General features: G+C 38.2%; 1 protein-coding gene across 1 annotated transcript in view; it reads right to left on the bottom strand.

The window, feature by feature from the left end:
• Nucleotides 1-255: 255 nt before the first annotated feature.
• The window catches only part of UBE2G1 (ubiquitin conjugating enzyme E2 G1), a 105719-nt gene continuing 81045 nt past the window's right edge, over nucleotides 256-24929 (bottom strand). Inside the window, exons 4-6 of the mRNA XM_057715155.1 lie at nucleotides 16789-16967; nucleotides 13541-13663; nucleotides 256-1370 (exon numbers count right to left, since the gene is read on the bottom strand). Of these exons, the coding sequence (XP_057571138.1) occupies nucleotides 13577-13663; nucleotides 16789-16967 (266 nt within the window). The 3' untranslated portion in view covers nucleotides 256-1370; nucleotides 13541-13576. The remainder of the gene's footprint in view (nucleotides 1371-13540; nucleotides 13664-16788; nucleotides 16968-24929) is intronic.

The following is a 24929-nucleotide window of genomic DNA, read 5'->3' as shown; positions in this document are numbered from 1 at the left end:
TAAAAATCCAAGTGCACTATGTCAGTGACAGAATCTATATATGTCAAATAGCAAAGCATTTACATCCCTGTAATGCTTTGAGATTCACATAAGAATCTATATAGAGCCCAATACATACACTGCCATGGCCATGTGATTTTCAAGTATTAAATTTGTTTGCATAAGGAATCAACCTGAGATTTTTCTAAACTGCACTTCTCTGGCACTCAGTATTATAACCTTCATTCAATACAATAAAAGCCAACAACTTGACACTTATTGGAAAAAAATTATATTTTGGAAGAACTCACTACATAAGGTGACAGAATTCCAAAATCAAATTACATGAAAATATACATCGCAATTTCTTTGTACAATAGGTGGGAAAAATCTGCAGTATAGAAGAATAGAGGCAAAGAAATATGAAGGGCTAAAGAGAAGGGTTATGTGGATAAACAGCATTTTTAATAGCAAACCCAGAAGTTAAGTAGAAAGCCTGTAGCTGTGCATGCTTTATTCATCCAACCTTCACATTAGGTAACTGAGGGCAAAAATAAAACCAAACCAGAATTTCTGCATTATTTGGGGTAAGTTTCAATAATTTTAAATCTGAATTGAATTCAGAACCAACTCTTTTTATTTCTTGGGGATAATGACTGAATTCAAGAGCTCTCGACAACAAAAAAATGTTATTGCTATATCCAATCCAAGAGATGGGTGCAAGTATAATACAAAAGGGACAAAGCACCTAGTGATGACTATTTCACTGAAGTCATCATTAAACATCAAGTAGTTGCTTATTGAATATTTCAGTATTTGAACTAAATGATTTGAAAACTTCCTGGCAGACAGAAGAGATAAAAGCAAAGGGGAGTGTGTCAAAACAAAGAAGATACAAAAGTTTAGTAAGTGAAAAGAGTTTAATGAAGCTTCAATGGTTTAAAGGAAATTAAATGGAAACTTTTAATCCTAATTGCTTTTTATCTGACATGCTTTAAGGAGTCTTTTAAAACTGATAAGAAACAATGAAAAGGGAAAGAAAACCTGCTAAAATCTTTTAGAATTTACACGATTCTTATCCTACTACAAGAAAGCATCATTTGGTACACGGTGTATCTGTGGATGTACATGAACAGTATATATATTATCCGGGTCATGTTGTGCTATGTACAGGTCTTTACAACTCTTCCTGAAGGTTAAAACAGTTCATTAGAATTCAAAATGCGTAATCATCTGTAAGTTGGCACTTGTTAGGCTCTTGTCAGCATTGATACTGGCATGTTTTATTGCAGCCCAGTTCCAGCCAGTGTTTGCCAACTTGTTACAACAGAAGTCCAGCAATAGGTGGGTAGAGTGCAGGAAAAACAGTGCCATGTTTCTCAATTGGAGACCTACAAGAAAGCAAACAGCATTATATAATGATTTTATACATTACAAAAGAATTGATTAGAAATTTTTGTATTCCATTTCTTGGGAAACAAATTCTTCATTTCACTTTAAGTTCACTTTTGTGCTTGTCCAATATGGTAGCCACATACAACCATTTCATTTTAAATTCAAATAATAGTTAATAAAATTTTAAATTTAGTTCCTGAGTCACACTACCCATATATTGAGTGCTCAGTATGGCTAGTGACTACCATATTGGACACTGCAAATATAGATTATTTCCATCAGTGAAGAAAGTTCTATTACACAGCCTTAACTTAGATTTCTCTAGGTTCAGTCCAAACCTATTTTATCCAGGAAGCCTCTGACAACTGACCTTCTCTCCCAACTAGAGTTTCCTATTGTTTTGAATCTGATCTCATGTGTTCAATTAGACTAGCTATCAAGAACCACAGTTTAAAAATTACCACCTTATCGAGTACGCATTATATACCAAACAGTATACAAAGTGCTTTACAAACTTATCTCATGTAATGCTCATAATCACCATATGAAGAGGTTTCCCCCATTTAACAGAGAAGAGAGAGACAAGGTCACAGAGCTAGTTAAAAAGTGGCAGGGTTTCCTGTTCAAAAGATTAGGAAAACACTAGTTTCAATTTTTTAAAAAGTCTAATTAAATGATTGGACTTTTCAGAGCTTTTATTATATGAATGTGTCCTTTGAATATGTAGGAGGAGTAGGAGAAGGGGGCAGGGGAGAATACATACAACTATTACATCAGATCAAGTGCTCCAGAAACTCAGAAGCCTGTTATCACCTACCAAGCCAGAGCTGGTCACAAAGAGGTCTAATAGAAGATGACTGGGTGTCCAAGGGATATAATTTTAAACTCTTTAACAAAGAAGCTGCATTTACTTAGAGCCATGGCAAATATTTAACTCACACCAGATGAGTGAAAAGTTCAGTGTATCTCCTAAATCCCTGAATGAATTTATCAATGCTACAGTCACCCAAATTCAACCATACCAAAGCTCTGATGTGGGCAGGAAGAAAGCTGTGGGCTTATCTATGGCTGAACATGTGCCGATTTCCCGAATTTAGACTACCTCCCTAAGACAGCTCCTGAGAAGTAGAATGCTGCTAAATTTCTCTCCAAAGGGCTGATACCAATCATTGTAAATGATCCTTAGCAAAGCACTGAATTCACCAAATGTGAATATACCACCTTCAGCAGCATCAGGTTCTACCATTTGCACACAGATACACATATACGTGCACACATTTTATGAGAAAATCTAAAGACAAAGATACTCAAGAGAAATCGTTATGAATAGGATTGTAATTTTTAGATTATGTTACTTAAATGTTTTTCCAAACACTGTATATATTGCAGCCAAATTAATCCCTGGCCAATTAACTTCTCAGGGCTGAAAAAGAACTGGGTATAGAGCTTGGGCATTCAGTAATCATTCCCTTATAATATGAACAAGAAATTTGAGGGCCACAAAAGAACGATTTACAAACTGTTTCCATGAGAGGTTTTAAAGAGAAATACTCCAGAGAGGACTGAGTATAGACACTACCTAAAATCAGGCATTCGAGCCTTTTAATAGTTAGGACCCAGCTTTAAACAGCTTTAACTTCTTAAGCAGGAAGAGAAAAACTTATTTCACCCCCATGAATAAAATACATTCTAACAGAAACCTTGGTACAGAAAAAGTTTGTTGAATTTTCTCTAGAAAGAGAAATGTGAAACTGAATTACTTGCATAACACTCAAACAGTGCTGACCTAAAATAGCCATTTACATTTTGTAAGCACATCACATTTCTGGTTTAAAATAAATCTTTTGTTGAGTGATGTTGTTAAAAATCACACCATTTTTACATTAATGGAAATTATTTCAACTGTATGTCTTTTTTTTAAACTAAATTTATTGATTGATTGGCTGCGTTGGGTCTTCATTGCTGCACACGGACTTTCTCTAGCTGTGGCAAGCGAGACCTACTCTTCATTGTGGTGTGTGGGCTCCTCACTGCAGTGACTTCTTGTCGCACACGGGCTCAATAGCTGTGGCACATGGGCTTAGTTGCTCCATGGCATGTGGGATCTTCTTGGACCAGGGCTCGAACCGGTGTCCCCTGCATTGGCAGGTGGGTTCTTAACCACTGTGCCACCTAGGAAGTCCCCAACTGTATGTCTTATGAAATAACTTAAGTATCTGGTTTTTGCCTTGAACTTAATTATTCTTCATTTCTAATCTACAAATCTGGAGATTGTTTAGCTCAAAATTGTCTTGTTCCATTTATTTCTAAAGCCAGAATCAAATCATTAATTTTCCATGTGGCTACACAATAACACTTTTTGATGCTAAAGACAATAATGAAGGTAACTCCTCACTCAAGAAGTGTCCCAATAATCTCAACCATTCTTAAGTGCAGGCAGCCCATGAGTTAAACAGCTTAGTATCAAGGAAGTTTTCCCCACTATCTTTCACGCAGATGATTCCAAAAGTTTCAATGCATTCTACACTCCACCAAGTATACTACTAAACAACTCCTCTCCCCCTGTATCACCAATCCATCCATTATTCCCCCAAACTAAACTATTCTTATTCTTTTCCTTATGTCATGCACGGGTGACCATCCACACACACCTCCTTTCTGAGGACTGTAGTACTTCGCTCTCCTAGCTCTCTTCCTTGTGACCAAGCAGCCCATGTGTCTCTGTCCCACAAATGTGGAAATTGTGCAAGATGCTCTCTTGGTCCTAGTAAGTACTGCTCTCTACACCAAATGAATGATCACCTCTACTCTGGAGACGTCTCACCTCACCCACAGCCCTTTGTCTAACCTCTGTCCTAACCACTCAGTGTTAGTCATGCGCTGACTTTCTCAAAGCCGCACTGTGCTTCTACTCCCACTAGAGCTCTGTGTGTGGTTTAACCTTTTTTATGCCTGGTCTAACTGGCTAGGTGAACACCTCTCTACTGGCCTGGATAATATCTATGGTACTCTACAGAGCTCCTTCTTTTCCAAGGAAACACTGCCTTTGTAAATATTTGTTAACAAGAAACGGAATGAGCTCAGGATCAGCTGTTCTTGGTGTTACCCCTCAAGACATAAATCTTAAATCTTTAACATGCAACTGTTAACAGGGAAGCAGATATATATTATGGAGCAAGTGAAATAACAACACAATGTTAAGTGGAAAGTACAGAGTGTATGCTATGTATACATTTATGTTACAGACACAGACGCATGAAGTTGCACTTGTGTGTATGTATGTGTTGAGGGGAGAAGAGTTAGATTTCTCAAAGATTAAACAGTGGTTACTTCTGATAGAAGAACTGTGGAGCTGAGATGTGAAAGAGATTTACTCTTCCTTGTATATAGCTGCAACTATAAAGGTAGCATTCAGATTCAGAGGGAACCAGGATAGAGACGTGATATTTATGGGTAAGAGAAGATGTTTCTAGAAGGGAGATCAATATTCAATTCAATTCAATTCAAATGCTACAGAGATTCAAAATCAAAACTGACTTTCCTGGTAGTCCAGTGGTTAAGACTTTGCGCTTCCACTGCAGGTGGCACACAGGTTTGATCCCTGGTCAGGGAACTTAGATCCCACATGCCACGTGGTACGGGGGAGGGAAAAAAAAGAACAAAAAACTAAAATCAAGCCTTTGGATGTGGCAAACAGGCAGCCCCTGGTTTCCTTACAACTTTAGTTTTCTGTGGAGAAAGAAGAAGGTGAGCCAAATGTGCTGGAAGGTTCATAGTTAAGAGAAAACAAGGCAAAGTCCCTTTGTTTCCCACGTCCCTCTCTTCCTCCCTAAAGTTAAGTACTACTACAAATTTTAAGAATTTTCTATATTTCTTCTAGTCCTTTCTTTTGAAAAAACTTTTATTCTATCAGATATCTATGATAGAGTAAAATACAGTGGATTTTACTTTATAATTTGCATAAATAGGATCATAATTTTTTTTTTGCAAATTGCTTTTCCTACTCAAGACTGTGTTGAGGGACTTCCTTGGTGGCACAGTGGTTAAGAATCTGCCTGCCAATGCAGGGGACACGGGTTCAATCCCTGGTCCGGGAAGATCCCACATGCCACAGAGCAGCTAAGCCCGTGTGCCACAACTACTGAGCCCACGTGCTGCAACTACTAAAGCCCACGCACCTAGAGCCCGTGCTCTGCAACAAGAGAAGCCACTGCAATGAGAAGCCTGAGCACTACAAGTGAAGACCCAACACAGCCAATTAAATAAATAAGTAAAATAAAAAGATTGTGTTGAGATTTAACCATGTGGTTATATGTAACTAAGTCTATATTATGTATTTTAGGGGATGGATACAATAAAATACTGTAATTAGTATTAATAATAACTGATCAATTCTGATGGGCCTTTCCAAAGTTACACCTAATACTGCAAGCAATATCCATGTATCATGTCTCTCTGTACACATGTGCTAGAGTTTCTCTAACCTATATACCTAAATCACAGGATATGCGTATTTATTTATTTATTTACTGCATTGGGTCTTCGTTGCTGCACACGGGCTTTCTCTAGTTGCAGTGAGCTGGGGCTACTCTTCATTGCAGTGCATGGGCTTCTCATTGCAGTGGTTTCTCTTGTTGCAGAGCACAGGCTTTAGGCACATGGGCTTCAGTAGTTGTGTCGCACAGGCTTAGCTGCTCTGCAGCATGTGGGATCTTCCCAGACCAGGACTTGAACCTGTGTCCCCTGCATTGGCAGGCAGATTCTTAACCACTGCACCACCAGGCAAGTTCCAGGATATGTGTTTTCAAATTGACTAGATTATTAACAAATTGCTCTTCAATGCTGATAGAACAACTTCACATATGCCAGTATTTCAGGTACCCCATTTCCCAAAATCCTCACCAAAACTTGGGTTTCTTGGACGTTTTGATTTTTGACAACCTGATGGATTTGATGTCATCCCCTGTAGCTTTGCATTTCTGCTTACAAATGCAGCTGAATTACTTTTAGCATGCATAACAACAATCAGCTTTCTTTTTGCTTTTATTTATTATCTATTCATATCATTTTCGTGTGTGCTGATATTTTTCTTATTGATTTGCAAGAGTTTGTGGTAGATTCTAGATAGAAATCCTGATTAGCAGATTTACTGAAATCTTTCCCCAGTTTGCCAATTATTTTTCTTTGCTCTGTCTTATAATATTTAATTTTTTGGTTTTGATATAGCCAAATTTATCTAATTTTTTCCTTTTATGGATGTTATTTGTGCCTAATAAATCCTTCTTCACCTTGATATTCTCCTGTATTTTGTTCTAATAATTTTGTTTTCACAAATAGAAATAATTATATTTGTGAGAAATGACTCTGGATTAATGCATACACACATGCAACTAGGTAAGGCAGTAAGCCTTCTATCTGACTGTGCTGGGTTATGCAATGCCTAGCATCCTGGATCAAGTTGCCTAGGAAACAGATTTTGAGACAGGTATTTGTATAAGGTTTACTGGGAAGTACTTCCAAAAACAAGAGTGAGAAATAGGTCTAAGCAGAAGAAGATAACTGAGGGCAGCAGTTGAAATCAAGGCTTCAGTCAATCCCACACTGGAATGGCCTTTCAGATAATTCCCAAATTGAGAAAAGAGTCCAAGCCTTTGTACTAACCCATCGCTTCCCCAAACCAACCAGTCCTTGGCTGCAAGTGGCCTCTGGGGAAGGGGACTAACTTGGGCAGGTGATCTCTTTTAGGTAAGGGCAACTCCTAGAAAGCAACTCAGCTATGAGTTATCAGCAGGCAACATTACCAACAGACTGGGGGTATGATTATTTCCCTCTGGACAGGAGACACCCACTACGCCATAGCTTATCTTCTCTTATCATCTTACTTATTCCCTGATGAAGCCAACCGCCATGTTGTGAGTTGATTTATGAAGAGGCCCATGTCACAAAAAACTTAGGGAGGACTCCTACATTTTTTTGTCACATGGGAACAGAATGCAAGGAACAGAAACCTGACAAAAAACAGTCAACTGAACTTGGAAGCAGATCCACCCACAGTTGAGCCCTGAGATGGCTGCAGTGCCAACCAATACCGTGACTGCAGCATTATAAGGGACTCAGAGCCAGAACAGTCAACCGAGTCATACACGATCCCTGGCCTATGGAAACCATGAAATAATAAATGTTGTTTTAAGCCACTGAATTTTAGGTAATTTATAACACAGCAATAGAGAATTAATACAATGCCTGTAGCCTTAATACAGAACCAAAAGACAGAGTCCTTTCGTCTAGTGGTATAGAATGTGGACATGTTGCTGATCTATGGGAAAGGGAAGATTTCTTTCTCCCTTTTTCCTCTCTCTTCATCCCATCCCACACCTGAATTAGAAGACAGATAAGGCTATTAATTATTAATAATCTTTATATAAGACAACACATAAACACTAAGAAAAAGTGAAATAAAGACACAAATACTACACGATTCTTCTCTTATAGGTGGTATCTAAAATAGTCAAATTCCATAGAAACAAAGTAGAATGGTGGGCTTCCCTGGTGGCACAGTGGTTAAGAATCTGCCTGCTAATACAGGGGATATGAGTTCCAGCCCTGGTCCAGAAAGATCCCACATGCCTCAGAGCAACTAAGCCTGTGCACCACAACTACAGAGCCTGTGTGCCACACCTGTTGAGCCCACGTGCCACAACTAGTGAAGCCTGAGCGCCTAGAGCTTGTGCTCCACAAGAGAAGCCAACACAATGAGAAGCCCACAAACTGCAAAGAATAGCCCCGCTCTCCGCAACTTGAGAAAGCCCATGTGCAGCAACAAAGACCCAACACAGCCAATACATTAATTACTTTATTAAAAAATGAGTCATTAATTGATAAAAAGAGTTTAGCAATTTAAAAAGAAAAGAAAAAAAAAGGAGAATGGTGGTTGCCAAAGCCTGCGGAGTGGGGAATAGAGAGTTGTTGTTCAAGGGGTAGAGAAGTTTCAGTCATGCAAAATGAAAATGCTCTAGAGATCTACTGTATATCAATGTGCATACAGTTAAGAATACTGTACACATAAAAATTGTTAAGAGGGTAAATTGATGTCATGTGTTTACCACAATAAAAGTGAAATGAAAGTCTGGATCAAGTATCTCAACACTAATGCTTGCATTTCTTAAAAAATTACAGAAGTTATGGATTTTGATGTAAAAAATTACATCATAAAAGATACTAAATTAAATTTACTTTTCATTCAACCCAAAAAGAATGTACATTCTTCAAGTGCTTATTGGTGGGTTTTATTTCACATCTACATCCATCACAAGATTAAAGAGACTGAGGATATTCAGAAAGTGCATGAAAAAAGCGAGTCTTTAAGGGGAGTTTGAGTGATAGGCTAGGCTTGCTAAATCTGCTACAAGGCAACAGGTTTCTATGGTATAGCCATAAGTATAAAAATCATGTAATGACAGGGACATTTAAAATTATGTGGGTACCTCAGCCCTACAGCATACCTTGTTCTGTGCATTAGGTAGATGAGTAAAACACAGACCCTCTTTCAGAAGATATCAGTTAATAACTCATGGAGTTTGATGTGATTATTTTAATTTTCAAATGATCTCACTTTTAGAGCAATCCAAATCAGATGACTGGAATCTGGTACTTACTGAGGCATTATTTCCCAATTGCATCATATCGTATGTAACAAGAGGAGTAAGACAAGTTCATGAGAGCAGTAAGACCAATTCATAAAATGACTAAAAGTTTAGACTCTATGTGCTACAGCGCTTTAGAAAGGAAAAAAATCTGCTTGGGGATGAAGAGCAATAGCTTCATGGGAAAACGGAAATTTGAAATGGACCTCATCTCAAGTGGCAAAAGAAATAGAAGACACATTCCAGACCCTTGGCATGGGAAATGGGTCAAGTATTTTGAGTTGAATGAGTGATGAAATACATTTCAGAAAGAGGGGGACTATATGAGCATAAAAGGGAAGCTACTAGTAATATTTAATAAACATACAATAGACAAGATTGGGTACTTGAACACTAGTTAAGGAAGTCTGCTTTAATTACCTTTTTTTTTTTTTAGGCAGTACCACACAGTTTGTGGGATCTCAGTTCCCCAACCAGGAACTGAACCCGGACCACAGCAGTGAAATCTTAACCACTAGACCACCAGGAAATTCCCCTTCATTACTTATTAATCAGTGTTTCCCAAACAACGTTTGTCTTTGACCATAGGTGGGCCAAAGGATCCTCGTGATGAGGGTGAGTTTCAAACTGAAAACAAAATATAAACTCCTTTACTCAGTTCTTATCCATGAAAATCACACAGTTCAAAGACTATAATTTTTTTACAAAAGCCTGAGCTTAATAGTAGCACAATAAGTTAGGAATAGTAACTAAAATTAACAATTAAAATGTTAGTGCAGGGACTTCCCTGGTGGCACAGTGGTTAAGAATCCTCCTGCCAATGTAGGGGACATGGGTTCGATCCCTGGTCCGGGAAGATCCCACATGCCTCGGAGCAATGAAGCCCATGTGCCACAACTACTAAGCCTGTGCTCTAGAGCCTGCATGCCACAACTACTGAAGCTCACATGCCTAGAACCAGTGCTCCACAACAAGAGAAGCCACCACAATAAGAAGCCCATGCACCGCAATGAAGAGCAGCCCCCACTCACAACTAGAGAAAGCCTGCGCACAGCAACGAAGACCCACCACAGCCAATAAATAAATAAATTTATAAAAATGTGTATTAATTCAATTTAAATTTCTATCCTAACTAAACTCCAGCTGCCACACCCTTCTGCAACAGTGCAAAGCCATTACAGTGCATGAATGAATATATATGTAGTACTTGCAACTTTAAAGACGGGTGCTTTGCTATTAATGTGTAAGCAGTGCTGACCTGTTTGTCAAGATTTCCATTTATTGCTTCCTACACCTTTAATTCTAAGTTCTTAGTTTAGTTTCATCAACACAATATATTATATACTGTTTTTCAATTAACCTATCTTATGCAAGGGAGGTATTTTGATTCAACATTATTATTTGCCTCCGTCTTCTTTTTACATGAATTTTAATCTTGATAAGTATACTTTAAAGATGCATATGTTATGATCAAGTATAAATTAATTCTAATCCCACTTACAAAGGAGATAATACATAATCCCTTACAAAACTGGTCTGTGACATTTCATTCATTCATTCATATTTATTTTTTTTATTTGCAATATACTATCAAGGTAAATATAATAAAATTCTTGATTATTTCCTAAGTTTATGAAGTACTGTTTATAAGGTAAAATCACACATAAGCTTAGACTCCAGTAGGTTATTTCATTCCTCTCAATTCTTTGTCATCAAGCTCTTTTCTGACTGGAAAACAGTATGGGTAAAGAAAACAATTTGTTGTTCCTAAGATATTGCCAGACCCATAAAAGAACCAATGCAGTGAGCTGAGCTTTGTGAAAACTAACATGGCAGTTGTATCCAGGACAAATATCTAGCATGAAGTGCAGGCAGACACTAACGATGTTCAATACCAGCAGACTAAGGCAACAGTCTAGTAAAAAGAACTTGACCTAAGGTAGTGGAAAGCAAGAGTCAAAAGAAAAGATGAGGACCACTGACTAGATGTGAGGGAGGTATCAAATGTAATGATAATGAAATCAAGACAGGACTATTAGCAAAAAGAAATGACAGACATAAATAAGATAGTGAAAAACAGAAATAATTTGAAGACTGCAAGGTTATTGTTATATCTGTTGGGAACAAAGAGAAATAAGGTTAATTTTCAGCATTTTAGGTTATTATAACAAGACCTAAAAGTAGATAAATCTTCAGAAACGAGATATCAAACATGAAAACAGAAAAGTACGTAGATTTTAGCTTTACTTCTGATTTGCACTGTTGCATTTGATGCATTCAATCATAAAAACTGTAAATGAAAATTAAGAGTGTGATACCCGTTCAAGGATAGACAAGCCAACCAAAGAAACCTAAAAAGGTCAGAAACAGATTAACACATACCTGGAAATGTAGTTTTACAACATAACCGACACTGCAGATCACTGGTGAAAGGATGGACTTGTCAACAAATGATGCAGTCAACAGTTACACATTGAGGGAAATCAAAGGGTAAAGCTGAACTCCAACTCACACCATACATCAGCCAATTTCAGTGAATTCAACACGTTTGTGAAAGGCAAAACTATAAAACTTTTAGAAGACAATACACAATAGCAGCTTTCTGATGGCAGGGAAGAAACTAAGACACAAAAAGTAAAATCCATACAGGAAAGAACTAAAAAAAATTCAGCACCTCTGTTCATCCAAAGACACCACAGAGAGAAAGTGAACTGAGAAGGATACAAATCAATAACCTAACTGAAAAACAGGAAAGACCAGAATAAGCATCTCACAGAGGAAGTGTGAATGGTCAAACACGTTGCAATATGCAATTGCACTGGTAACTAAGGCAACACACATTAAGTCCAAAATGATGTATCATTTTATACCAGATCAAAAACAAACTTTGCAGAAGTCTGATAATATCAAATGTTAAAGAGGATATGGAGCAAATGGAATCCTTGTCCTTGCAACAGGAGTATAAATAGATGCAACATTTGGGAAGACAATTTGGAATTATCTAGTCAACGTGATGTGCATATACCTTTAATTTAACAATTCCACCCGTAGATATGCACCCAAGAGAAACTCTTATAGTACATCTGCATCAAGAAACAAGGATAGCCACATTCTCCATAATAGCAAAAACAAAGCTATAAAATAAGGGAATTCCCTGGCTGTCCAGTGGTTAGGACTCGGTGCTTTCACTGCCCTGGGCCCTGACTGCAGAACTAAGATCCCACAAGTCAGGGGACACAGCCAAAAAAAGGGGAGAAAAACCCCAAAAAGTAAAAAAAAACAAGCAAAAACAAAAAATGAAGCAAAACAAACAAAAGAACCCCACCCCAAATAGAGAAATAATGCAATGAAATTTATCTAATGAGATACTACAAAACAGTGAAAACAGAATATAACTATACATCACAAAGACCAACTTCGAGAATATAATATTAAGCAATAAAAGTCACAAAGGAAGGAAAAAACTTTCATTCCACATATATTCAGTTCAAAAAGCATGCAGTATGTTGTTCAGGAATACAAACGATGAAATTGTGAAGAAAAGCAATGGTAAACACAGAATTAGGAATATAAAAGCAGGATTAGGTAGAGGAGGGGAATATAGGAGATATAATAGGTAACAATGAAGTTCTTTTTCTTTTTAATATCGATTGATTGATTGATCAGCTGCACCACGCAACTTGTGAGATCTTAGTTCCCTGACCAGTGACTGGGCCCAGGCCCCTTGGCAGTGTTAGCATGGAGCCCTAACGACTGGACCACCAGGGAATTCCTAAAGTTCTTTTTCTTAAAATAGGTGGCAGGTACAGGCATGTATCTTGTATTCTGAATTTTTAGATGCTACGTTTCGTAAGTAGGTTTTATCACCTCAATATTTAATTTTAAAAAAAGAAACCAAATAACTTAAATATCACACATTTGGTCAATCCATCTACACCATGTCCTCTTTTAAGCCAGATGGGGGCCTGCTATCTTTGGCTCCTTGCTAGACTTAAAACAGACTTGTGGACAGATGGTGTACAATAAAAGGGAAACTTTCCCTCCTGGCCCTGTAAGTAACGAGCAAGGAGATAAAGAGCAATTGAAACAAGAAAAGGAGATGTTTAATGGTCTTATCAGTATATTATAAAATATGATCTCTCTTTTCAAGAATTGGGAAGCAAAAATTTTAAGTCATTCTTTACCATATACAGCATATATAGTCAAAGATGGTAGGCCAAACGGTAAAATGGAAGAAACTCCGCTTAAAAAACAAACAAACCTTTATAATGAGAAATTTTACCATCAGTGAAAAGATAGACTGCTACCATACTAACAACCAGTTTAACACAGAATATCTGGTTTAAAACAGCTGGATTTACTAAAGGAAAAAGCAAGTAGATGACTATCTCTGCTGAGAAACAGCAAACTACTGGATACTACCACTTAAAAAAAAAAATTAAGCCAATGAAAACAAGCAATCACACAATTTCTATAAACATTTATGACATATATAAAAAGGCTGATTTTTCAAATGAACTTACCCTGAAATAAGTGAAGTTACAGCTGTTGAATAAATGTCACTCAAAAGCAGTCTCTTGGCTTTTTCTTACACAGCGGGCAACTTTCCTTTTGAATTCTCCATTTCTGTCTTCCCTCCATTCTTTCTGTAAGTACAAAAGTAACAGCAAGTGATTTTATGCAATCTCCTCGTATAATCTCAAATACAAATTTTAATTTTGAATGCAATGCTTTGGCAATGTGAACAATTCCAAAATGTTAAAAAGTTGATAAGGTAGAAGGGTGGTGAAGAAACACTTCTGCAAGGCACTCTGCTAGGATACATGCAAATTGCCTCTATAGGCAAGTCTCTTTAAAAAAGGAAAGGGCCCTAAAGAGCATTAGCAGATTTGTATTAAAAAGAAAGCTGCAACTTACAAATAAGATACCTAGGATATCTGAAGGATCACCAACTAATCCTGCTGGAAGCAACCAGAAAATAAAGTAGACATAACAGTGTCTCATATCAAGTGGATGGGTGTAACACATCATATAGAGATGATACTGGGTACTATTTCTGGGGGGGAGGAGGGACACATGACAGTGACAATATCACTATCACTCCCAGGCACATGAAAATGGAACACAAAACAGCACCAGCATAGTTTCGCATGAGAATAGAGCTGATTTTACTTAGCATGTAAACAGCAGGAAATTCTCACCAAAATGCGCAACCTTTTTTTTCCCCCTCTATACTATCCATTTAGGGACAGCAAAGACTATGGAAATCTTCAATATTTGCCCTTGCAGAGGAAGAGATTTGAACAATTTCTGCCCTCAAAGCAAGGCACCCCAGAAAGCCAACCATTATAATAAATTATGAGATAAACTACAATGCTAACATGTACAGAGATTTGGAGATGTTTGATGAAATGTTTATGGATAAAATGTTATTGTCTCTAATTACCTCGTTATCATTTTTAAGAAATTTTAAGGAGAAAAGGGCAATTTCAAAAAAAGAAGGAAGGTCAATCTCAGGAAGAAAAAAAAAAAACACCTAAAAAGAGGACTTAGCAGAGAGAACTAAGACTGAGAGCAGGGAGATTAGATAGAAAGCCACTATAAGAATGTAGGTAAGAAGTTATAAGAATTCAAATCAATGGCAGAGGGGTGGAAAGGAATTTAGATATATAATATGACTGACATTCTCTGGTGACTCCCAAGACTGGGCAAGGATGACTTCTAGATAGAAGACAGACTGGCAGATGATGCTTCAAAGCAGGAGCTATCTAATAACAGAGCCACCATTTGTTGAATCCTCTATGCCACACACTGTGGATGACTAGATGGGTGGTGTTATCATCTGCATTTTACATATGAAGAACCTATGGATTCAACAGAGCAAAAAGCACATGTTTATCTCTGCTCTTCTAAGATCCTATTAAATGATCATATTGGAATTACTTTTTTGAGGTACAACTCCTCACTATCAAAAAAAAATGGCAGTGAAGTCATCTAATTATGAGAAGAGATTTTTTCTGGAAGACCAAAAGAACAATGAAACATGCAGCAGAGGAGAGAAAGTAGCAGCCTGGAAAAGTCTCAATGGAACCCCAGCAAAGGAGGGAAAGGATCTATTGAACAGAACTCCAAAGTTAAAGTTTGGAAATGACAGCTCTAAGAAGTCAGTAAGAAGTGGGGCTGAAAAGAGATTGACAGAAAGTCTGTATAACTCAACAGTTTGGCCCTTCCTCCTACCTACACCGAAAATTTTAATATTTTCCTAAAATATAATGATAATAATGATGATATATAGATTTTACATAAAAATGCTGAAGACCACTAGAATTAGAGCTGCTAGTGTGGGTATTGGTACTGAAAATAATTACTTCTTCATTTTGGCATTTAAGTGACACCCCTCTTCCTCCAACTCACTCTTAGTTGTTTTTTCTTTCCCCTACTCTTAATTTAATATCCAGCTTATTACTCTCACACCTTTTTCTTCCAGAACTTTTATTGAGACATAATTGACATACAATAAGCTGCATATATTTAAATTGTACAATTTGATTTTTTTTCCTTATTAGTAATATATATATGGCAATCCCAATCTCCCAATTACTCACACACTCTTGAGTGGAAGCAATTCTGCACACATGCACCCCTTATGTTGTTTGGACTGATACTTGACTAATTAGAAACTTAGAATGGTTTTCTGCCAGTGTTTACTTCAATTACTAAATTCAAAAATTCAAAGCCAGAAACTTGAAAGGGGGTTATATATGTAGTGTTTTTGTATATATAAGATTTCACCCTAGTTTTTATGTAGGTTTCAAATAACAAGCAAAAAAGGTGAATTTAACCTCCTGGCTTTCACATATACTAACAAAGGTTTCAAGAATAAGAACAAAAAGGACTGTTAAGGATAGACAGCTGAGGAGCTAGGACTATCCTAGATTAAAGGAGACTAATAAAACATGAATATGGACTTCCCTGGTGACCCAGTGGTTAAGACTCCACATTTCCACCGCAGCCGGCACAGGTTCAAATTCTGGTGAGGAACTAAGATCCCAAATGCCGGGCAGTGCAGTGTAGCCAAAAAAAATTAAAAAATAAAAATAATAATTTTTTTTTAAAAAAGAAGGAAGATAAGACCAAAAAAATAAATAATGGAAAAATGAGAAACCTACAATAAAATGATAGGAAACACCATCCTTTAAAAAATAAAAAATGAATATAAAATATAATGTGGGTTCCTAAATTCTGGATTCCACTGCCTCCCTCCCCCTGCCCCCCACCTTTGTTCTTAGGAGATACACGCTGATTTAAGTATATACTTAAATATGAAGATCTGTAAAGTATTCTCAGTTTAGCAAATAATAATGATGATAATAATAACGCTGTAAAATCTCCACATTTGTAAATCTATGTGTAGGGTACAGGGGTGTTTATTTAACTAATGCAACATTTCGTAGGTCTGAAAGTTTTAAAAAGAAAAGCTTGGGAATAATAATATGGACCTACTAGGGACCTGATATCAACTTCTCATAGGTATGACAATAGTTTTATAGTTATGTAGGATAGCATCTTTATTCTTAAAAGATGCAGGTTCAAGTATTCAGGGGTTAAAGCTTAGTTACATTTTACTTATTTTTGTACAGATTCATGAGAAAAATAAATGAATATAAAGATATATCGATACACACTCACACACATATACATATAAAGATACTACAGTTCTAATCAAGTTTAATTAAAAGGGAGGGGAGATGTGTGCATGTGACCACCTTACCGCAGCATCAACATTCGCAGGTGAGTCTCCATTAGGGTCTGCCAGCATAGAAATGACACTAATCATGATGGTTTCCACGGTGTGAATAGGCAGCCAGCGTTCCTCTGGCTTTTCATAACCATATTTATCTTCCCCAGGCTCATGAAGAATAGAAATGCATACATCACCATTTTTATCAACTGCAAAATTAGAGAATAAGATTTCTGTTTTAAACATTTAAAATAATTTGCCTATACATAAAACATATTATAGCTATGGTCCTCATTCCCATGACATCTGTATAAAATTCAATACCACTGTATCACTGAATATACACAAAAGTTAATTTCCAAAATGGAACCTGTTAACCTTTTAGGAAGACCAAAGATTTTACCAAAGAGGATCCACCTGACAAACCCCAAAGGAATATAAGTTATCTCCTTCATCTGCGCAAATTTTCAAGATACCTAGTATGTAGATGGTGCCTAGCATTTACATGTAATAAATACAATGAAATGAATAAATGGCATCTATTGAATCTGATCTTCATTTGTAGAAAGTATATGATCCAAACACCAGAACTGAGTTTCTATTATAATGATTTCCTAGTTTCTCCACTAACTTATTGATTGAAATTGTTGACAAAGCTCTAGAGACTTTCCTAAGAAAAAAATGAAAAGTAACATCATAATACACTTTTTAAATCACAAAAAGGCAAAATTATATTTTCAGGGGAAAAGTATATTCAAATCCACAAAAGAAACATGTCACATTGCTAGTGAAAATTCATCAACATAAATGATATTTGTTAGGCCCTTAATCTATAAAACTATTTTAAAATCCAAGCCACAAATTAATTGTTGATGGCGGGTGGGGTGGGGGTGGGGGTGGGGGGGAAGGTCCTCATCCACTGACTTGTTTACATTACACAAATCTTCCCTATCAGTGAAACTACCAAAATCATAACATTTACTAATCTTTTTACAGTGAAATTTTCCCTATGGCAAAAACAAGATTTATTGGAGAAATGTTAGAAATGACAAGAAAAGTATAAAATTTTGGTTAAAATTTTTTTCAACCAAATTTCCAAATCCTATAAAATAACCAATGACAAGGATTTCCCTGGTGGGGCAATGGTTAAGAATCTGCCTGTCAATCCTGGTGACATGAGTTTGATCTCTGGTCCAGGAAGATTCCACATGCCACGGAGCAACTAAGCCCATGCGCCATAACTACTGACCCTGTGCTCTAGAGACTGTGAGCCACAACTATCAAGCCTGTGTGCCTAAACTACTGAAGCCCACGTGCCTAGAGCCTGTGCTCCATCACAAGAAAGCCACCACAACGAGAAGCCCGTGCAGCACAACGAAGAGTAGCCCCAACTCTCTGCAGTTTGAGAACACCCCCGCGCAGCACAAAGCCCCAATGCAGCCAAAAATAAATGTTTTTACAAATGGAAATTACCATAGTTCAACATCTTTAAGATCTTAACCTTGTGTCTTTTCATTTTAAACAAACAGTTTAATTTCTCAGAACAAGGTTTTTATTCTTAATACCTATTACCAAATTACACTTTAAAAAGACGAGGAGGTGCAGTCAAGATGGCAGCATAAGAAGACGCGGAGATCGCATCTCCCCACAAATAGAACAGTTACCAAGGCCAGTGGGAGACCTGAGGCCCAAGCAGACCACAGGAAACCCAGAGCAACCGGGTACGACCTGGGGTGAGTCAGAGGGGCCAGGAAGGGGAAGAGGGAAGTGGGCCCCTGGGGGTTGGCTGGGTGAGGGAGGAGGTTCCCGCCTGGAGGGACCATTGGGGGCTGGGGAGATCGGGGAAACCCACAACTGGGTTTCTCCTGCCCAGGAGGCCAGGAGGCCTGCTGAGCTCCCCAGTGGGGTTCCTCCACCCTCCAAGGCCCCTTCCAGGCTGCCTGGGTCCTGGGGGTGTGGGAAGCAAGGGGGAGGGGCGAGGAGGTGGAGAGGCAGGCAGGAGGGGGTGGGGGCTTTGAGACTGGGGGACAGGGAGGCGAGAGGGTATTTCGCCTGCCCTCTTGGCCAGGGAGGCCAACTGGGCTCCCGAGCCTGGTCCTGCACTCTCTGGGCCCCCTCCAGCTGCTTAGAACCTAGGAGAGTGGGGGGTGGGGAAGAGGAAGAGAGGCAGACAGGGACCCTACCAGACTGGGAGATCTGGGGAAGTGCTGTAGGCGTCACCCTAGCCCACTTGGCCCTGGGAAGCCTGTTGGGCGTCAGAGATTGGTCACCTGCCTTTCAGTGCCCCCTGCGGCTGTGAGGGCTCTAGGGGAATAGGAGAGAGGGGGTGAGAAAGTAGAGAACCCAAGGGGGAGGGACCCTCCGACACTGGAGGACTAGGGGAGGTGCCTAGCATCTCTCCCACCAACTTATGCCCAGGGAGCCCGCTGGGTACCTTGACCTGGCCCTTTGCTCCCAGGACCAGAGGCATTCCTGGGCCCCTCTGCCTCACTGGGCCTAAGCCCCATTCCCCACCACACCCAGGGCCTTTTCTAAGCATAGGCCCTGCCCATTGCCTAACTCCCACCCCGACTCCCACCCTTGTCTAAGCCCTGTCCCCACAGCCAAGGTCTTTTCTGGCTCCCTCCACCCCTTTCTCTCTTTTTTTTTTTTCCTTCCTACCTCCTCACTTAGGCTACTGCAGTTGTTTTACCTTGCAGTTGTTTTACCTTTCAGTTGTTGCTCCATCTTTTTTTTTTTTAATTTCTTCTAACACATCTGTTAGTTTCCTATCATCGTATTTTTTATCTTGCTATTCTTCTACTGTTCTCCTTTCTTTTTTTTTTCTTTTTAATTTTTTTTTTGTTTTTCCTGCTCCACATGGATTGTGGGATCTTGATACACAAGCCCAGTGTCAGGCCTGAGCTCCTGAGGTGGGAGCTCTGAGTCCAAAACATTGGACTAACAGGGAAACCCAGTTCCCAGGGAATATTCTTTACAGTGAGGTCTCCCAGAGGTTCTCACCTCAACACCAAGACCCAGCTATACTCAACAGCCTACAAACTCCAGTGCTTGAAACCTCAGGCCAAACACCCAGTGGGACAGGAACACAATCCCACCCAACCAAAATGGGGGAAAAATGAGATGACAAAAAAATATGTCACAGATGAAGGAACAAGGTAAAAATAACACAAGACCAAATAAATGAAGAGGAAATAGGAAATTTGCCTGAAAAATAATTCAGAGTAATGATAGTAAAGATGATCCAAAATCTTGATAACAAAATAGAGAAAATACAAGAGACAGTTAATAAGGACTCAGAAGAACTAAAGAACAAACAAACAGCAATAGATAACAAAAGAACCGAAATTAAAAATACTCTAGATGGTATAAACAGAATAACTGAAGCAGAAGAATGAATAAATGAGTTGGAAGATAGAATGTGGGAAATAACTGCCACAGAGCAGGAAAAAGAAAAAAGAATAAAAAGAATGGAAGACAGTCTCAGAGATCTTGGTGACAACATTAAGCACACCAACATTCGAATCATAGGCATCCCAGAAGAAGAAGAAAAAAAGAAAGGGTCTGAGGAAATATTTCAAGGTTATAGTGGAAAACTTCCCCAACACAGAAAAGGAAGTAATTAATCAAGTCCAAGAAGCACAGAGAATCCCATACAGAATAAACCCAAGGAGAAATACACCGAGGCATATATTAATCAAATTAGCGAAAATTAAATAGAGAAAAAATATTAAAAGCTGCAACAGAAAAGCAATAAATAACATATAAGGGAAAACCCATAAGGATAACAGCTGATCTTTCTGCAGAAACTCTGCAGGCCAGAAGGGGGTGGCAGGATATACTGAAAGTCCTGAGAGAGAAAAACCTACAGCCAAGAATACTCTACCCAGCAAGAATCTCATTCAGATTCGATGGAGAAATCAAAAGCCTTACAGACAAGCAAAAGTTAAGAGAATTCAGCACCACCAAACCAGCCTTTCAACAATTGCTAAAGGAACTTTTCTAAGCAAGAAACACAAGAGAAAGAAAAGACCTACAAAAACAAACCCAAAACAATTAAGAAAATGTTAATAGGAACATACATGTCAATAATCACCTTAAATGTAAATGGATTAGGACTTCCTAGGTGGCGCAGTGGTAAAAGAATCCGCCTGCCAATGCAGGGGACACTGGTTCGAGCCCTGCCCTGGGAAGATTCCACATACCATGGAGCAACTAAGCCCGTGCACCACAACTACTGAGCCTGTGCTCTAGAGCCCATGAGCCACAACTACTAAGCCCATGTGCCACAAATATTGAAGCCCACGCGCCTAGGGCCCGTACTCCACAAGAAGAGAAGCCACTACAGTGAGGAGCCTGTGCACCACAGTGAAGAGTAGCCCCTGCTTGCAACAGCTGGAGAACGCCCATGTGCAGCAACAAAGACCCAATGCAGCCAATAAATAAATTAAATTAATTAATTAATTAATTTAAAAAATGTAAATGGATTAAATGCTCCAACCAAAAGACACAGACTGGTTGAATGGATACAAAAACAAGACCCTTACAATATGCTGTCTACAAGAAACCCACTTCAGACCAAGGGACACATATAGACTGAAAGTAACGGGATGGAAAAAAGATATTCCATGCAAATGGAAGTCAAAAGAAAGCTGGAGTAGCAATACTCATATCAGACAAATTAGACTTGAAAGTAAAGACTATTACAAGAGACAAGGAAAGACACTACATAATGATCAAGGGATCAATCCAAGAAGAACATATCACAATGGTAAATATCTATGCACCCAACATAGGAGCACCTCAGTACATAAGGCAAATGCTAACAGCCATAAAAGGGGAAATCAACAGTAACACAATAATAGTAGGAGACTTGAACACCCCACTTACATCAACGGACAGATCATCCAAACAGAAAATAAATAAGGACACACGAGCTTTAAATGACACATTAGACAATCTCGACTTAATTGATATTTATAGGACATTCCATCCAAACACTACAGAATACACTTTCTTCTCAAATGCACACAGAACATTCTCCAGAATAGATCACATCTTGGGTCACAAATCAAGCCTCGGTAAATTCAAAAAAACTGAAATCATATCAAGCATTTTCTCTGACCACAATGCCATGAGACTAGATATCAATTACAGGGGAAAAAATGTAAAAAATACAACCACATGGAGACTAAACAATACGCTATTAAACAACCAAGAAATCACTAAAGAAATGAAAGAGGAAATCAAACAATACCTAGAAACAAAGGACAATGAAAACACAACAACCCAAAACCTATGGGATGCAGGAAAAGCAGTTCTAAGAGGGAAGTTTATAGCAATACAGTCCTACCTCAAGAAACAAGAAAAATATCGAAGAAACAACCTAACCTTATATCTAAAACAATTAGAGAAAGAAGAACAAAAAAACCCCAAAGTGAGCAGAAGGAAAGATATCATAAAGATCAGATCAGAAATAAATGGAAAAGAAATGAAGGAAACAATAGCAAAGATCAATGAAACTAAAAGCTGGTTCTTTGAGAAGATAAACAAAATTGATAAACCATTAGCCAAACTTATCAGGAAAAAGGGGGAGAAGATGCAAATCGACAGAATTAGAAATGAAAAAGGGGAAGTAACAACGGACACCGCAGAAATACAAAAGATCATGAGAAACTACTACAAACAACTAGATGCCAATAAATTGGATAACCTGGAAGAAATGGATAAATTCTTAGAAAAATACAATCCTCCAAGACTGAAGCAGGAAGAAAGAGAACATATGAACAGACCAATCACAAGTACGGAAATTGAGACTGTGATTAAAAATCTCCCAACAAACAAAAGCCCAGGGCCAGATCACTTCACAGGCGAATTTTATCAAACAGTTCGAGAAGAGCTAACACCTATCCTTCTCAAACTCTTCCAAAATATAGCAGAAGGAGGAACACTCCCAAACTCATTCTACGAGGCCACCATCACCCTGATACCAAAACCAGGCAAAGATGTCACAAAAAAAGAAAATTACAGGCCAATATCACTGATGAATATAGATGCAAAAATCTCCAACATATTACTAGCTAACAGAATCCAACAGCACATTAGAAAGATCATACACCATGATCAAGTGGGGTTTATCCCTGGAATGCAAGGATTCTTCAACATATGCAAATTAATCAATGTGATACACCATATTAACAAACTGAAGGATAAAAACCATATGATCATTTCAACAGACGCAGAAAAAGCTTTTGACAAAATTCAACATCCATTTATGATAAAAACTCTCCAGAAAATGGGCATAGAAGGAAATTACCTCAACATAATAAAAGCCATATATGACAAACCAACAACCAACATCATTCTAAATGGTGAAAACCTGAAAGCATTCCCTCTAAGGACAGGAACAAGACAGGGGTGTCACTCTCACCATTATTATTCAACACAGTTTTGGACGTTTTAGCCACAGCAATCAGGGAAGAAAATGAAATAAAAGGAATCCAAATTGGGAGAGAAGTAAAATTGTCACTCTTTGCAGATGACATGATATTATACATAGAAAATCCTAAAGACTCTACCAGAAAACTGCTAGCACTAATCGATGAATTTAGTAAAATAACAGGATACAAAATTAATGCACAGAAATCTCTTGCATTCCTATACGCTAACAATGAAAGAGCAGAAAGAGAAATTAAGGAAACTCTTCCATTTACCATTGCAACAAAAAGAATAAGATACCTAGGAATAAACCTGCCTAAGGAGGCAGAAGACCTGTATGCAGAAAACTATAAGACACTGATGAAAGAAATCAAAGACGATACAAAGAGATGGAGGGACATACCATGTTCATGGATTGGAAGAATCAATACTGTGAAAATGACTGTACTACCCAAAGCAATTATAGATTCAACACAATCCCGATCAAATTACCAATGACATTTTTCACAGAACTAGAACAAGAAATCTTACGATTTGTATGGAAACGCAAAAGACCCCGAATAGCCAAAGCAATCTTGAGAAGCAAAGACAGAGTTGGTGGAATTAGGCTTCCTGACTTCAAACTATGCTATAAGGCCACAGTGATCAAGACAGTATGGTACTGGCACAAAAATAGAAAGGAAGATCAATGGAACAGAATAGAGAACTCACAAGATAAACCCAAGCACATATGGGCAGCTTATCTTTGACAAAGGAGGCAAGAATATACAATGGAAAAAAGACAGCCTCTTCAATAAGTGGTGCTGGAAAAATTGGACAGCAACATGTAAAAGAATGAAATTAGAACACTTCCTACACCATACACAAAAATAAACTCCAAATGGATTAAAGACCTACATGTAAGGCCAGACACTATAAAACTCCTGGAGGAAAACAGGCAGAACACTCTATGACATCCATCAAAGCAAAATCCTTTTTGATCCACCTCCTAGAATCATGGAAATAAAATCAAGAATAAACAAATGGGACCTCATGAAACTTAAAAGCTTTTGCACAGTGAAAGAAACCATAAACAAGACAAGAAGACAACCCTCAGAATGGGAAAAAATACTTGCCAAAGAAGCAACGGACAAAGGATTAATCTCCAAAATATATAAGCAGCTCATGCAGCTTAATGCCAAAAAAGCAAATAACCCAATCCACAAATGGGCGGAAGACCTAAATAGACATTTCTCCAAAGAAGACATACAGATGGCTAACAAACACATGAAAAGATGCTCCACGTCACCAATCATCAGAGAAATGCAAGTCAAAGCCACAATGAGGGATCACCTCACACCGGTAAGAAAATCTAGAAACAACAAATGTTGGAGAGGGTGTGGAGAAAAGGGAACTCTCCTGCACTGTTGCTGGGAATGAAAGCTGGTACAGTCACTATGGAAAACAGTTTGAAGATTCCTTAAAAAACTAAAAATGAAACTACCATATGATCCAGCAATCCCACTCCTGGGCATATACCCGGAGAAAACCATAATCCCAAAAGAAACATGTACCATAATGTTCACTGCAGCACTATTTACAATAGCAAGGACATGGAAGCAACCTAAATGCCCATCAACCGATGAATGGATAAAGAAGATGTGGCACATATATACATTTTACTCAGCCATAAAAAGGAATGAAATGGAGGTATATGTAATGAGGTGGATAGACCCAGAGTCTGTCATATAGAG

The sequence above is a fragment of the Hippopotamus amphibius genome, chromosome 17 (genome assembly GCF_030028045.1).
Source record: "Hippopotamus amphibius kiboko isolate mHipAmp2 chromosome 17, mHipAmp2.hap2, whole genome shotgun sequence".
Taxonomy (NCBI): Eukaryota; Metazoa; Chordata; class Mammalia; order Artiodactyla; family Hippopotamidae; genus Hippopotamus; species Hippopotamus amphibius.
The sequence above is the reverse complement of the archived record's forward strand: the minus strand, read 5'-3'. Positions and strand labels throughout refer to the sequence as shown.